This window comes from Labeo rohita, chromosome 8 (genome assembly GCF_022985175.1).
Source record: "Labeo rohita strain BAU-BD-2019 chromosome 8, IGBB_LRoh.1.0, whole genome shotgun sequence".
Classification (NCBI taxonomy): domain Eukaryota; kingdom Metazoa; phylum Chordata; class Actinopteri; order Cypriniformes; family Cyprinidae; genus Labeo; species Labeo rohita.
The window spans coordinates 20,963,385-20,980,690 of NC_066876.1; the positions used below are offsets into that span (position 1 = coordinate 20,963,385).

General features: G+C 35.6%; 2 protein-coding genes across 10 annotated transcripts; both read right to left on the reverse strand.

Moving 5' to 3' along the window:
* Positions 1 to 508: 508 nt before the first annotated feature.
* Positions 509 to 2,912, reverse strand: ppdpfa (pancreatic progenitor cell differentiation and proliferation factor a). The gene is made up of 5 exons (XM_051117676.1): positions 2,750 to 2,912; positions 1,362 to 1,467; positions 1,203 to 1,280; positions 1,002 to 1,098; positions 509 to 919 (listed from the first exon to the last, which is right to left on the reverse strand). Exons 2-5 carry the CDS (start codon positions 1,414 to 1,416, stop codon positions 796 to 798), a joined length of 354 nt encoding a protein of 117 aa, XP_050973633.1. The 5' UTR covers positions 1,417 to 1,467; positions 2,750 to 2,912; the 3' UTR covers positions 509 to 795.
* A 1,177-nt stretch (positions 2,913 to 4,089) lies between these two features.
* On the reverse strand, positions 4,090 to 16,789 carry tpd52l2a (tpd52 like 2a). 9 transcript variants are annotated; one of them, XM_051116788.1, is made up of 10 exons: positions 16,607 to 16,789; positions 16,052 to 16,149; positions 13,842 to 13,990; positions 13,455 to 13,514; positions 12,466 to 12,513; positions 9,173 to 9,274; positions 8,014 to 8,037; positions 7,643 to 7,687; positions 5,511 to 5,559; positions 4,090 to 5,347 (listed from the first exon to the last, which is right to left on the reverse strand). In XM_051116788.1, exons 1-10 carry the CDS (start codon positions 16,623 to 16,625, stop codon positions 5,279 to 5,281), a joined length of 663 nt encoding a protein of 220 aa, XP_050972745.1. In that variant the 5' UTR covers positions 16,626 to 16,789; the 3' UTR covers positions 4,090 to 5,278. The 9 variants fall into 9 exon arrangements, 7 of the variants coding, with proteins under 7 accessions (XP_050972745.1, XP_050972748.1, XP_050972746.1 ...); XM_051116791.1 differs by lacking the exon at positions 13,455 to 13,514; XM_051116789.1 differs by lacking the exon at positions 8,014 to 8,037.
* Positions 16,790 to 17,306: the final 517 nt, after the last annotated feature.

The following is a 17,306-nucleotide window of genomic DNA, read 5'->3' on the forward strand; positions in this document are numbered from 1 at the left end:
TTCTATGATTAGTAACAGATATGGGGGAATTATCATTAGGAGTATGCAAAAATACCATTTATTTTCTTTCATTTGCCATTAACACTTTCAAGTTAAGCAGAGGGCCATATTGCAGTTAGCTGGTTTATAAAAGTTAATTCTGCCAGATGGAAAAAACAGCTTTAGTTTCCTGCTGCCACATGTAGAATAGATGCATCCAATGACAGCAGGTGTAGCGTTATATAAACCGCATTAGTGTGTCCTATCTTAACACGTGTTTTAATCGTACGAAAGCCTGCTTAATTCCAAACGTCTTGCACACAGGCTGTTGATTAGCAGCTCACTCTCTGTAAAATAGCAGAGTCACTGAACAGAGACTGTTTAGTGCTAATCCCTGTATGAAAATACATTGATAGCCTAATAGTGATTCACCATAATAATCCATGCTTATGGAACTGCATATGATCATTTTAAATAACACACTGTGTAATGACAGCATGCAGGAGGAACAGAAACCATCACACCATACTTTAGGCTGCAGTTAGTCATTTATTCACAGCAAATATAACAATTGCAAAGTGCACCCAGTGATACAGTGACTTACACTAACATACTCAAGTCATACAGAAAGCATATATTTGCAAGTTTGTTTTACATTGTTGATTTGGTCATAAATACAAAAAGAGCACTATATAGCATGGCATAACAAAGCAGCCGGTTTTTACTAAAAATAAAAAATGGAGCCTCCGCCGCCTGCTTCTGCCCACGGTGACTCCTGGATTGAGGGGTGAGGGGTGTGGAATTGGATCAGGGTGGTTACGAGGGGAGAGGGGATCCAGGCTCCTTCCCAGAGTCACTGCTCTCACTCATTTGTCTTTTCATCACAATCTCTCGGGCAACGCAGGTCACCTGACCGTTTGTCACTGTGTAGGTGCCAGTCCTGCAAACCAAAATCAAGAACACCTTGCATGAAAACCAGAACTCAAAAGCTCAAGCCAAACACAAAGCAGTCTTAAACTCACTTCTGCTGAGATTCGAATCCATTGGGTGTCCCCATTTGATTCTGCTTCCCAAAGAAGAAACTGGCCCACCAGTGGCCAGAGTCCTGACGTGCCAGACCTGCCATGGAATTAGACAGTGAGCTTTTGTATTCTTTTACAAGCTGGCTATATCTTATCACATTTTTATGTGGATTTTAAGATGATAAACATCAGATGATATACCTGGTGGGTGTGGAATGACCTCCCCAGAGTACTCCGAACTGCCACAGGAACTGTTGCTGGATGTAGATCCTATGCGCCCTGCAACATAAAACAAAAATGGTTAAAAAGAGAACTTATTTAACATGTCGATTATAATGTGAAAGAAAAACATTTACTCACTTCGGTAGTAATCATGGGTGGCGACAAGGGAACCACTAGATGGAATTGCTGCCATTTTCCCCGTCCTCGAAGTGTCAACCGTGTGGAAGATGGAAAGATGGTAGACCTGTTTAAAAAAAGATTTACAGTAATAATGAGGACTAATGTGTTTGAGGACGACAGCTGCATGACAACCTGATCTTTTAAATACTAGGGCAGCTTGGAAAATATCTCAGGTAGGCAGGCGAACAAACAATCTATCTGGTGAGGTTTTAACTATGTCTGGATCACACTCAAAGATTCACCAACATTTTTCCAATAGGTTAATGGCAGGGTTGCCAAGTTTTCACAACAAAATCTGCCCAATTGCTATTCAAAATGAGCCCTTTTAGATCCCTGTTAAAACTCATGTTCTGGTTTTTTTTAGTCTGGGTTCCCCTAGAAAACTCACATTTCAGGGACTAAATATGAAGTTATTGGGGTCGCTTCAACCCGGGACATCAAAAAACCCCCGAAGCAACAGTGTTAAAATAGCCCAATTCTTGCAAGACTTGGCAACACTGGTTAACGGTGCTATTATCCTCCTTCTGTAGAGTTTGGTGTGATGAGACTTAACAGCTGTTACTTTAAGAATCATATTTCCATATTCAGCGACCCACTTGCTTAGAACAGACACGACCCCATTGCAACATGCACGCGGAATAGCTCATGTTTCATGACACGTGGCTTTGAAAGTAGCCGGTTTTCCAAAGTTGCAGTAACTTTGAGAATTTAATATAAAGAACAAAATATGGACTTCATGACATTTCCAGGCTATAGATTATACTAAAAAAAGTCATGCACACAAAATAAGTGCATCTCCTTTTACTTGCACTTGAAAAAAATAATTATAATGTAAAGGTAAGCCACCTATGTACAGCAATTATAAATAATAACACAGTGATTAATCCGAATGAATGTAAATAATTTAGTATTAGTGTAGCTTTAGTTTCACGTCAAGGACCTGCAGACGTCAATGTCAAGTTCCAGATGGGAAAAGGGATTTACCACGTGACCTGGATAATACCCTTCTGTGCTACATATAACAGACGAGACGTTTAGGTCACACTAGTGCTTTAAAAACACAACGTGGACTAAATGTTAAAACTACTAAGAAAAAAAAACTGGTGTAGAAGTATAAGTGCAAAAATACTAAAGAAAACCATCTCAATACACTTCATCAATTGCAACTAGGTGACTTCTAAATATGTGAAAAATTCGTACAGTTTATTCATTTGCATCACCTCGGAACTACAGATATTAATAGTTAATTGCAACAACAACAAAAAAGTAAACAATGCTTTTCATTTCTAAACTGCCCTTGTAAAATGTTAACAAAACGATAATGAGCTATTTCTTCATTTCCTTACCTTTTAGTTTTGGTGAGTGGTGATGTTGGTAATGCACCAAAAGCAAGGCTTGGTCGGGTAAACGCTAGGCGACGGGGCCCATTTGTAGTTTGGTTCTTGGGTGAGACCCTCCAAGGTCTTTCGCTCCTCCGCTCCAAATTCTACCGCATATTGGGCGCATGGACTATTTATCACCTGAGTGACGATAAAGTTTGTCCCTCCCAGAGGGCGTGGCTTGGCAGCTGACTTGAAGTTGGGACGTTCATTGTCTGTGGCACACGTTTGAAGGCGTGGTTTGTTTTCTGGCACGATGTTATGGGCGTGGCTTGGTTGCTGGCACGAGATTGGCAGGTCAAAACAACAGTTGTTTCACAGAAGTGGTACGCGGTGTGCACAGCTGTCAAAAAGAGCAGATAAGCGCAGCTAAACAAATCAAATCCGCAAGTTAACCATTCCATTACTCCAACAAGGACACCTGTCTTGGAAGTTTGTTTTCTAAAGGAAAATAAATTGTTGGAGATTATCCTATACTAACAGAAAGGTAAAAAGTGCATATATGTGCATCTATGTTTTCCCGTAAGAACGGACGCAGCCATTTGTAAATTTTATGGGTCTGGTTTCCGGTCTTATCCACGTCCAGCTATTTTTAGCTGTACAAAACAGCTTGTTTTACTGCTTGATATTGGAAATGGGTTTGTCTTACCATATTATTTTAAAGTATTATATTAATTATGAACACACACCGCAAACAGTTTTACTGTTTCATTGTTAGTTATTATGATTGTTATATCCCTATAGCGGCTAATGAACCCAAAGTCTCGCCCATGTGCGTACTTCCCTGTTCAAGAATAAGGTGGGTACTGAAAACAGGGTTCCCACACCTTGGTTAACTTCAAATTCAAGGACTTTTCAAGGACTTTCCAGGTCCAATACCCTCAAATTTAAGGACTTAAGGACCGGAGGTAATAATATGGAATATTTTCCAGAAAACGTCTTTGCACAAAAATAAACTAAAGCACTTCCAAGGACCTGCATCTATGCATGTCTATTTCCAGGGCCATAATTCTTTTTTTCAGATTCACAAACTTTTAAGGATTTCAAGGACCCGTGGGGACCCTGTGAAAAAAAATCTCTATCTTACTGTTCCAATCAGTTTAATTTGTTGCAACTCTTATTCAATGCAATTTACCACGGGCAGCCGAATTAATATGCAAATGTTTGTCGCCACCTGCTGTCTGTCATAATTATTGGCCATTTATGGTAAAGGTCAGAACCATGTATACCAAGTAAATTTGGATGAAATGTAAAGCTTATTCTAAATTCAAGCATGTGCATGGACAGAGCAAACCACAATATTCTCGTTATTTTCTTTATCTTTAATAAACCCTGAACGGTGTAGTATGTTACAGCCACAAAGCATCAAACATGTATACAGTAGTTAGGTCAGTATGGTAACATTCTCTTACAGATCATTGCATGGACAGTACTCCCATCAGCACAAGGAATCAAAAGAAAAATAATAATCTGACCAAAAAATAAATTAAAAATGAATTTTCCACTACATCACAGTGAAATTGACATTTGCCCACCACAATATTTGATTAAATATTATAATCATTACATTATCTTACTTGGAAATATTAGTCTTGCATCTGATTAGCAATTAAATATCTTATAAACCCCATCTTTTCACCAAATTTTCACCTTTATGATCATTGTTACAGTACAGTACTGTGGGGGAAAATCTATGTCTATGCTAGACACCGCCATGTAAAATATAAGCAAACCAAGGGGAAAACATTTAGACAAAAAGTTTTTCTTATTTACCGAGAGATGATGAGAAGAAAAAGGGGAGGTATGTATAGCTTGAATCTCAAAACATCTTTGTTAGAACATGTTGTAGTATATTTTTTATCATGACTTGGAAAACTGGGGAAGAATTAAAAAAAGACAATAAAATAAATGTGAATAATTTAGTACACACCTTCAGAGATGAACATCTGGTGCTCGAGTCATGTCACAAGGAACGCTTTAGCACCTTTTGCCCTGAGTAACAAGCAGGGTAATAACCAGTGCAATATTCTTTGTAGGAAGCATGTAACAATAATAAACAGTGGCAACGAAGCAGGCTGAGGATGCCTGATGTGTTTTAGGACATTCTATGTGTGAGCTGTGCAAACGTTTCACATTTTCATGCAGATCGTAACAGACCAGTTACTACCGAAGTGTCAGAGAAGCCCCATTGCTTGACAAAATAAAATATTACAATACATTTAAAGGTAATTCGGTGCACAGAGGAAAACCTAACAGTCCCAAAAAGGGTTATCCAGTTTTTAATATTCAAATTTGGCTATAATGCATATGCAAGGGTGACAATCTTCAGATGTTAGAGTAATAATTATCTCTTTGCATTAGTTTCTTAAAGCATTGTTTCCTGTCTGTACATTCATTTGACGTTAACTTAGCAGTGGCGAGACTGGAGTGTATTTGGATGCAGCGCTAAAGAGGATCACAGAGGTCAGTTCTTGGTCATGAGGTTGTGCTTCCTGCTCAGAAGGGTGCGTTGTTGCTGGTTGGTGAATGGTCGCTCTCTCCATTCGATCGCCCCATTACTTTGTACTTCAGGAGGCAAAACACACAATGGATGGTAAGCATAACAAAACATGAACATGCATTACTGTCATTATCAGCAACAGAAATTAACAGCTGTGCAAGAAGAAAATGCTCAGCAGGAACTAAAATAGAAACTAATCAATGGAGAAAAAAATTAAAAAGCTCCAACCTTCATGTTCTCCACCTTGTCCTCAAAGGATTTAAAGCTTGGCGAGTTCCTGGGGAGATATTAAAAAAGATTAATGACAAAAAAACTAGCTAGGTTTTATATAGCTTTAGTTTCTCTACATGCAACCTAAGATGCAAAGGAAAAAGTTGACACAAATAGACAGTCTTACAAAGGAAAAAAGAAAGGCTTTCTACCCGTTTAAGAAAAGCAGCGCTGACAGAGCTTAAACAGCCACACAAAGTGAAAAAGCATTTGCTTTCCATGCAAAAAAAAAATGTGTGTATCTACTATTAAACTGTTAACCATCCCTTTGGTTCTACCTGAAACTATCTGTCTTTTCATACCTGTTATACCTCTATATTGCTTCTCACGTAAATATGAAGCTATGAGCTATTTTCCTTAAAAAGCGTATACAGATCAGGGTCGGAAATAATTGAGGCGATTAAAATGAAATGTGAAAATGAAAGAAAAGTATCGATTCGCAGAGTTACATTTAGATCCACTCACACCGCATTAAAAGGCTTTTACGTGCTGTTTTGTGCAGCGCAGAGTCTTGTGACCAATCAAACGCTTTTCTGTTGAACTTAGGAATGCTTTGGCCAGTCAGAGGCACTTAGATTAGTTAGTGCTGAAAACGCACCAATCAGAGATTAGTCAATAGCAACTAAATTAGGCTGCTGTCCCTTTAAAACCGAATGCACAGACCAGTGTTGCCAAGTCTGCGGTTTTCCTACCGAATTGGGCTACTTTAACATTGGGCCATTTTCGATTAACCGGGAGTGACGTGCAGTGATGCGATTCCAAGATGGCAATGGCCGACTACCGCCCACTAAGAGCTTCAAAAATGCTCTTCAGAAACCTACGGGTGACGTCACGGACACTACATCCATATTTTTTACAATATATGATTTTACCCTCTCCCGGAACACGACTTTTACCGGGGACCCCCTGTAATGCAATAGGGCGGTTTTGTTTTGAAAACCTGACAACACTGGAATTTTCTCATCATAAACAACACAGTGCAGATACAATGTAAAGAAAGGATTAATTTTGTAGCGTCAGTGATGATAACAGGAGTTTATGCATAAGTTGCGCTAGGGTAGACTGACGTCATGGACCGACATGTTTGTCTGTGAAGCCAAAATGTGATGTGCTCAAAACAAAACAAAATCATTTTATACTGTTCTATGTCAATAATAATAATCATTACAGTATAAAGAGCAATAATCTACAATATTGATTTCTGTCATAATATTTTAGCCCTCTGAGCTCCTGTTTTTAATAATTGTGATACAATTTTAAACAGTCTATTGTTATTGACACCAGTTTAAAATATTAAAGCAATTGGGTAAATTTAAGCATTTGTGACCCTGGACCACAAAACTAGTCATAAGGGTCAATTTTTCAAAATTGAGATTTATACATCATCTGAAAGCTGAATAAATAAGCTTTCAATTAATGTATGTTAGGATAGGACAATATTTGGCTGAGATACAACTATCTGAATATATGGAATTTGAGGGTGCAAAAAAAAAAATCTAAATATTGAGAAAATCACCTTTAAAATTTCCAAATGAAGTTCGTAGCAATGCATATTAGTAATCAAAAATTAAGTTTTGAGATATTTACAATACGAATTTTACTAAATATCTCCATGGAACATGATCTTTACTTAATATCCTAATGTTTTTTGGCATAAAAGAAAAATCAATAATTTTGACCCATACAATGTATTTTTGGCTATTGCTACAAATATACCCCAGCGACTTAAGACTTTAAGGTTTTGTGGTCCAGGGTCACATTTGACTTTAAAGACAAAATAGTGTGGTTATTATAATAATAACATGATTATAAATATTACCTTTACAAACGTAAAAAATGTCTCCGGAAATGAATTCCAGGGGCGAATATTGCCCCTTAATGGAAAAGTTAATTTCTGACCCTGATACAGACTCGTTCCAAATGGTTGACCTTTCAGTTAAAATTATAGTATGTTACATGTGCCTATGAACAAGTATTACAATTGTATGGAAGTTGAATAAAAGTGATTTGTACAACAGGTGAAAGACAGAACGTTCAGACAGACATTAATATGCAGAGGGGAATGGGCGAGAGAAGGGCTGGTACTTTACCTCATAGCTGGCATACTTAAAGAGTGACGCATGGAAAAGTTGCTACTGCGGAGAGCAGGTTGGAGACAGAGCGAGCAGGCAGAGTTAGCCGAGCAGACAGCGTTAGCCGAGCACAGAGCAGAGAGACAGAGAGAAAAATTGTAGAGCACAATGAAAAAACTCATTAAAGAATCAGAACAAACTTATCTAACATCTCTATCACAGCTCTAGTAATTTAAGGTCATATGCAAAACCTGGACATCAGTGACAGCAATAAGGGTAGATTCAGATATATCAATCGCTTCACAGGTACCATAGAATGCTCTAGAAGGTACAGGAGACCTCAAAAAGAAGATGGCTGCCATCAATGCAGGCTCTCGTTTAGCTCTTACCCAGAGTTAGAGTACGGCAGAGCCCTGAGCAGCCCGAATGCAGCGGTGTGGAGAAAAACACAGCAGTAAACAAAAGAACCATTTCAAACCTCTAGCAGAACATAATATTGATGATATATACTAGACAGAAGAGAGTAAAATAGCTAGAAACTAGCTGTGTAGATAAAGGTTGTAAAATAGGATGTTAGTGGGCACAACACTAGTGTTTAAAAGTTTGGGGTCAGCATATTAGAATGATTTCTGAAGGCTCATGTGACACTGAAGACTGAAGTAATGATACTGAAAATACAGGTTTTGCCATTAGACCCCAAACCCCAAACATCTGAACAGTAGTCTACGTAACAGGTTAATTAGTCACAGAAGCAAAAACAAGGGTATATACGGGAAGCACGATTTGAGAAGCTATGCAAATTTACAACCTGTTTGTTTGGTGTCATATCTGAGTTTAATGTCTCATTCTGATAAGCTCTGTTTTTTTTGTATGGTGTTCAAAACAAGCTGTTCCATTGCTAAACACCACAGAACTCATGCCACTGCAGCCATCTGGAGATTTCCCACCATACAAATACCTCATTATTAGTGCTACTGTCAGTCAGTGGCTGTTGGCTATTAGTCCAAATCTGAAGACAGATGCCTGGCTAAAATATGTATTAAATATGAATGCCTTTTTCACCTTTAAATTTAACACTAAATCAAAACGGACCACATTTTCTATTTTAATGGACATAATGTGCATTCATCAGTGCACATTATTTCAAATAAATTATTTGTCAGCTAAATCAAGTCTAGTCCTACATTCGTCCTGAATATCCTTTTTCCACTCAAATGTCAGAATAGTATTCAAAAACTGAGAGGTGATATATTTTTAAAGCTTTAATCCATGTATTCTTAAAGTTCTATCATAGAAAATAAAAGGGACACTTTATCCTAAAAGGACCAGATCGAAAAGAGGATTGGGACTCTGTTTTCTTCAGAAAACAACTTTGAAACGAAGTCATAAGAGCTTCAAACAGTCAGTACATAGGAAAGCAACCGTCATACAATGAATCAGAGAGAAAGTGATAAAAAAGGAGAATGAAAAGTTTATGAGATGGGAGAAGAAGAAGATGGGAGATAAAACAGTGAGAGAAGGTATGCAGAGGAGGAATATAGAGTTCACCTCATCTCTCCAAATCGGTTTCTGATGGCGGAGCCCACTGTCGAGAACGCAGCTGATGTCATCTGACCTGCCTGAGACAGAGTCTCCTGAGTCCTCTTATAGCTAAAGAAGTCGAGAGACAGAACAAGTTCTCCTTTTAGCAGTTGTCAGTTATATTTTGAACATACCAGTTGGCATTGAACTACTAAAGCTGCCAGTTCAGATAGAGAGGCAACTAAGAACCAAGACAAGCAAAATAAAACATCACTTTAGAGATGAATGCATCAAAAACACAACATTTTTAGATAGACGAAATAGGCATGCAGCTAAATGTTTAAAATAAACTTCAAATTTGAAATTGCCTGCTAATCTCTTAAAAGTCATGGAGTTGACGTTATGGAAAAACACAATGTAAAAGTAACATAAAAGTAGTCTGTACAGTTAGTTCACTATATAAACTACTTTTCAAAGGTCTGGGGTCTGTAAAACTTTTTTAAATGTATTTGAAAGAAGACTCTTATACTCACTAGGGCTGCATTTATTTGAACAAATAATAAAAACAGTAATATGTGACCCTGGACCACAAAACCAGTCATAAGTAGCATGGCTATATTTGTAACAACAGCCAACAATACAATATATGGGTCAAAATTAGTTTTATTAAATAAAGATCATGTTCCATGAAGATATTCTGTAAATTTCCTACCATAAATATATCAAAACATAAATGATTAGTAATATGCATTGTTAAGAACAATGTACCCAATGACTGGTTTTGTGGTCCAGGGTCACATATTACAATTCAAATATAAAATGTTTTATATTTGAAAATATTTTAAGCTGAATTTTCATGATCCTTCAGAAATCATTCTAATGTTGATTTAGTGCGCAAGAAACATTTTTTATTATTATCAAGTTGAAAACAATTGTGCTGCTTAATATTTATGTAGAAATGGTGATACATATTTTCTTCTTTAATGACTAGAAAGTTCAGAAGAACTGCATTTATTTAAAATATAAAATTATAAATGTCTTTACTGTCACTTTTAATCAATGTATTGTATGCTTGCTGATTAAAAAGATTAATTTCTTAAAATTATTATTTTTTTGACCCCAAACTAAATGGTAGTATAAATTTTATCCTGCAGCTAACATACAGGTTCAAAAGACTTGGAATACAGTGAATTAAATTTTTTGTAACCACAGAAAACAATAACAGCATATGGGTTAAAGACGACATAAGGCTGAATAAATAATGACAGAACCTTCATTTTTGGGTGAATTATTCAAGTAAAAGCTGACAGGCCTAACTATCTAGACACCTGTCTGTCCATCTTTTTGTACCAGATGCTGCTGTCTGAATCTTAATGTACAAAATCTGCACCTGGATTGAACACACATTATCATCCTGATTAGATAAGCTCCTGTTCTAATTAAAAAACTATACACACTTTTTCCCCCCACACAATTGTTTAAGTCTCTCAGATGTATTGTAATCTCTGAAGCAAACAAGTGCACAGCCACAGAGAATCCCTCACAGAGTCCTCTAATGACCTTAGGTAAGGCTAAGCCACTTTGCTTTGGGAAAATCCCATCATGTGTTCTCCAAGTCAGCTTTCTCAGCACATGCCCCAAGTACATACACCATACCCGTTCCAAACCACACAACAACGATATCGCAGGGCACTGATATCTAATGAGGCGTGATTGACAAGGGAGTTAGCATAGCGGCTATGGATCTGGGTTGGCAGTAACACTATTTAGATCACTGTTCCCATAAGGAAGATGTCCCCTAAACTATTCCTTTTTAAAACGATTCTTTATTAAAATTATAGCAAGGCAGTAAAGACTTTGTGTCCTTACAGCCTTTTTGATTTATGATCTGATCTATTTGACATCAGAGGGGTCTAACGGGTCATACGATGACGCTTAGGAAACATTGTGCTAGTGTCATCGAGAAGCCTGTTGTTTGGTTTCTTAACCATAGTGACATCAGTGCTCTTACAAGATTAAGGTCTGTCAATCTGAAGAGAAAGGTTTTCAATCTATTTCAGGGTTGAAGTGCTGAGTGCTGCTTTACAGGCCTGGTCTATAATAAAAGGCATTATCATATTAATGTATTAACATACTTTATTGTGTGTGTATTAATTGTACATTTTACTTAATACGTTGTCTAACATTTTATTTTACAGTGTACAGCGTAAAGCTTATTTTACACCTTTGTTACATGTTACACGTACTTGGTAACTAACCCTAAACCAAACTCTAACCCTACAGCAAGTACAGGTTGTTGATTAATATTATGTGGTATTTAACTGGATAATTACACAGTTGCAAGGACATTTTTATATGGCAGTTTGAAACATTTTACAAAACAAAACAAAACCCAGATTAAAAATAAAATACACACTGTAGTCCAATGCAGGGACCTTTTGAACTAGGACCCGTTTTCCGTAATGCGGAAAATGCTAACAGAATTGCGGAATCCAGTCATGAAAACTAATTTTAGTGTATAATGTCGAATGTCACGAATTTGTCAATGAATTAATCAAAAGTAGGTCAGCACACTTAAATCAAATCGTGATATAGACTAGTATCTCTAAATATTAAGCAAAAGACTATCTAAATATGAATTGTGTGTGTGAATGGCGCAGACAAGCGGTTTAGCTTACTACAAACAGACTGAAGTGCATGTGACGCTCGTGATGATTTCAGCATCTGCTGTCTTGCCAAATGAGGACATCAACATTTCCAAAACTGCTTTGAAGTTTATTTTGGGAGAAACTATTGCTATATCATACACACAGAGAAATGTAAATGTATTCACAGCAACCCGTCAAAATAAAAGATTGGTCTAACTTGAAGACATATACTACTATTTTTTAGTAGAATGTAGAATAGTAGAATGTAGAATAGTAGAATGTAGAATAGAATAGTAGAATGTACGTAATACTACTACTACTACTACTATTATTACTAAAATTATTACAAATTTATTTTATTAAGGAATAATCGCACAATATTTCTTTCATGTTGCAATTTTAATAGTAACTTTGTTTGCCAAAAAATAAAGTGTTTATTTTTCATTTGATTAAAATATAAATTAAATTAATATTTTATGTCTTCGTTTTGATAACCAGAAATATTTTAAGATTGTAAAAATATTGTAAAAATAAATGCAGAAAATTAAAATGGAACAAATGGAATTTAGGAAAAAATTAAACGGATTTCATAGGGCCCTACTTTTGAAAATGAAAAGATAAAATGTATTTAAATAAAAAATTAAATATTAATAAAACCAAAATCAAACTTACGCATCAGAACGTCCAATTTCCTCAAGTGTGGATGAAGCTGTAAGGTATCTACAAACACAAATTTCCACTTTATTAACATTATAATGTACAAAACTCTGTAAATTTTGTAAACTGTGCACGCTGCAACAAACTCATGGATGTCAAAACTTTCTGACATCAGACCTCAAATTAATAAAAATAAATAAATAAATAAAATTGAAGGGCCAGGAAAGGAATGGTGCTGGACCAGAACACAAGCCTAAACTTTAAACTTTAAAAATGACAATACCAGAGTATAAACACATTGATCTAAAAGCAAAACGCTTCAAACACAACCACTGAGGGATGTCGAAAAACTACTAAAACAGGTTTGACTTCTTTTTCAAGTACTTTGACTTGTATAAAACCCTGCCTAACACTATATGTGAGCTTTTTATATATATATATATATATATATATATATATATATATATATATATATATATATATATATATATATATATATATATATACATAAATTGCACATTACTAAGCACTAATCTCAAAATGTTCTGCTAAAGAGAATTAAAAACCTTTATGTTTCTACTCATTTATTTACGCACTTTAATAGAGGTCTGATATCACGTTTAGGGAAGCTGAATATATCTGCATACATAACTAGGTGGAAGGAAAGGTCTGTCCTTTCAAATGTTCACATCTGCCCTTATATGAGCCAAAGACCCAACAGCACATGATATAATCTCTTTATTATTAATGATTAGATATATGCTGTCATAATATTTTGGTAATTACAACAAAATCTTTAATTGTCTTGTATTGATTGATTGACTGATTGTGAGCTGTCAAGTTCCTGTTTATAGAAAGGGAACACAGAAACATGTAATCAGGAGAGGATCATGGGAAGGACCAAAAAGAATACAATTAAAATAGAAACAAAAGAGTAGCAGATCCACACCTAGCAAACAGAATCACCAGACCAAGCAACAACAGGCAAAAGAGAGAAAACTCACAAATTAGATGAGGCAACTCTACGATTCAAGTCTCCAAGAGTTTGTGAGGTTCTCATATAACTAGAAGCAGAAATATAGATATATTAACAGAAAAAGTAATTTTTAAAAAGAGTTTAGCTGAGATGCCAGAACACCAAAGATTCGTTTCAAGAAAGTAGGACTGTAGAGATATTAATTTGGTATATATAAATAACTTATATATACAATGTATGCTTTTATACATGTACATGACATATTGAAATAAAAAATTATGTCACATCAGCGGTTACTGTTAAGAGACTCAAACAGCCCATGTAGAAAAACACATTAGAAAAGACAGATGAATGTTAAGATGATGTTTAGTTTAATGTTTAGAGTGGACAGGTGTAACAGACAGGAAGTACTCACGCATTGGAGCACTGAACGTCATGCCAGCCTTTGGTGAGGTTCTGTTTGATTTCAGAGAGGGGACTGATGCCGAGTCTGCGCTTGAGCTCAGCCGCGTGCCTCTCCTTCGCCACGAGAACCTGTCTCAGAGTCTGAATCTCATCCTCCACCTAACACAGAAAAATACATGGTAAAATTAAACAAATGCTTAGAATTTAGAATTAAAGGCAAAGTTCACCCAAAAAAAGAAAATTCTGTCATTAGTTACTCACCCTCATGTCGTTCCGAACCCGTAAGACCTTCGTTCATTTTCAGAACACAAATTAAGATATTAAGATTTTGATGAAATCCAACAGCCTTCTGACTCTGCATAGACAGCAACGCAACTACCACGTTCAAGGCCCAGAAAGGTAGTAGGACATTGTTAAAACAGTCCATATGACATCAGTGGTTCAACCCTAATTTTATGAAGCTACGAGAATATTTTGTGCACACAAAGAAAACAAAAATAACGACTTGAACATCATAGTTGCGTTGCTGTCAGAAAGCTCTTGGATTTCATCAAAAATATCTTCATTTATGTTCTGAAGATGAACAAAGATCTTACGGGTTTGGAGCGACATTAGGATGAGTAATTAATGACAGAATTTTTATTTTTGGGTGAACTAGCCCTGTAATTGTTAACTAGATCTTCCCAGGCTCAAAAACTGGCCTCAGCATAAAATAAAAACATTTTATTAGTTATGCACCAAAACGATTTTTTATAGAAACATCAAAACCAAAAGTAACGTCTTCATTTACCTAAAAAATAAAATAGAGTTTTAGTAATTGGGTAACTGAACGGAGTATGATTATGAGGTTGATGTGCTCTCAGGTGATAAATTGAAACTGAAAAAATGAAAATTTTTATTGAATTATTTTAAATGAATTATTTTCAGATGTCAGAAAGAAATATAATAACACAGTTAAAATGTTTGTAATGTAATGTTGGTAAGTATATCATACAACACCAAAAAAAAAAAAAAAAAGACTTTTACATCTGAGCTTAATTCTAGCAAAACATTTCAGTTTAAATGGTTAAAATGTGAGATGGAAGTAAGTAGCTTTGCATTTTATATATAAAGTCTGTTATAAATAAACTGTTAACATTCAGGGAGACAAACAACTCAACCAGAGCCATTTTCAGTGCATTACGATTAAGAATTAAAGTGTGCATCTTGCAAATGAATACCCTAGACCACAAAACCAGTCATAAGTAGCATGAGTATATTTGTAGCAATAGCCAAAAATACATTGTATGGGTCAAAATTATTATTATTATTTTTTTTTTTTAATGCCAAAATCATTAGGATATTAAGTAAAGATCATGTTCCATTAAGATATTTTGAAAATTTCCTACCGTAAATATTTCAAAACTTAATTTTTGATTAAAAATATGCATTGCTTAAAAACTTCATTTGGACAATTTAAAGGCAATTTTCTTAATGTTTAGATTTTTTGGCACCCTCAGATTCCAGATGTTCAAATAGTTGTGTCTCAGCCAAATATTGTCCTATCCTAACAAACCATACATCACTAAAATGCTTATTTATTCAGCTCTCAGATGATGTATTTCAAAAAATTGACCCTTATGACTAGTTTTGTGGCCCAGGGTCACATAAAATGAATTTGGTTGCACTTTCTTTCAGTAAATTCACAAATCATCCTCAGACCTACTAGAACATGTTAAAACTTGTGGCTTTGACAAGTGTGTTTTTAGGTTGTGGTTAGGACAGACCATCAAAATAAAAATATTTCCAAACAGTTTAAATGCCTTACTTTACAATAACAACTATTTTTCTTTATACAACTCCTTTTTCATTCCATCAAATTTCTCTTATTGATAAGAAACCTCTAAGCATCCGCAACCTTTGTATATTGTAATGCCCATGTCTGGTCTATGCTCAAAATTTAAAGATATAGTTCTCATAAAAATCTATTATTATTCTCTTATCAAGTACATATACAAATTTCATCATTCCAAACCCAAATGCTATTTCTCATGACTATGTGTTGAGTTTTTTTTTTTTTCACTGACACAAACAAAAAGTAAAAGAGACTATTTTAAAGCTATTGTTATTTAATCTTTGCCTTCCAGATGTCTTAAAATGCACATAAGCGGATAAGGAGAATCAACATTTTTTACTGGGGGCCTGACTGGGGTTCAGGATGAAGGACAAAGTCTGTGGTACCTTGATGAGCTCCACCTGTATCTCTTCTGCCTCCTCCTCTGTCAGGCCTGGCGGTAGCGTCCCTCCACTGGCTACACCTGGAGATGTCACTGAAGGGCCTATAGACAAATAAAAAAAGAAGGATTCAGGGAAAAAGAGCTGGTATATTGATACTGTGTGTCTTCATACCTTATCCAGTCAATGACACCAAGAAGAACTACAGCTGTTTCTTTTGTTTAAAAATAGAGTACTTGCTCTAATTCTAGTTTTAAGTATCTCCAGCTAGGTCAACACTACATGTTCAGCTGTCAGGCCGACCAACACTGATCTATTATAGACCTGGCATGTAATGTGCCGACAGTTTTAGTACACCCAATTACAGCCACTACAGTTAAACCCCCAAAATACAAGACATGAAGTTTCTCGTTAATATTATATTTTTTTCTATGGGACACGATCTTTATAACCCTTTAAATATGAGTTGTTTTGCACTTTTTTATTGGCGCCACCCACTAGACACACATCTTCGCGGCACCTGCTCATAGCACAGAAAAATCACCGACAAACGACACTTACCGTGCTCAGAGGACTCCATTTCGGATAAAATACGATCTTCAATTAGGTTTACCTATGTGTAAACAAATGTCACCGCGTATATTTTGCGATAAATGGAAAAAGAAAGTTGACCCTCCCTGACTTCGCCAACATACACAAGAGGCTTTAGGTTTAACCAGCGACGAGCTTCAGCTTCCGGGGCAAGGATATGACGTCACCACGCTCTGCGCTCGCTTCTATGCACTGTAAACATCCTTCAAACTAAGGTTAATATTTGACGTATTTCTAAATGATTCTTTTTCACTGCAATTTCTAACATTAAATTTGGGTAAATATTTCATTTATAAGCCACCAGTCAAAAGTTTTTGAACAGTAAGATTTTTAATATGTTTTAAAGAAGATTCTTCTGCGCACCAAGCTTTCATTTATTTGATCCAAAATACGGCAATAACAGTAAAATTCTGAAATATTTTTACTATTTAAAATAGCTGTTTTCTATTTGAATATATTTTAAAATGTAATTTATTCCTGTGATTTCAAAGCTGAATTTTTAGCATCATTACTCCAGTCACGTGATCCTTCAGAAATCATTCTAATATTCTGATTTGCTGCTCAAAAACATTTATTGTTATTATTTATTATGTTGAAAACAGCTGAGTAGATTTTTTCAGGTTTCTTTGATGAATAGAAGGTTCAGATGAACAGTATTTATCTGAAATAG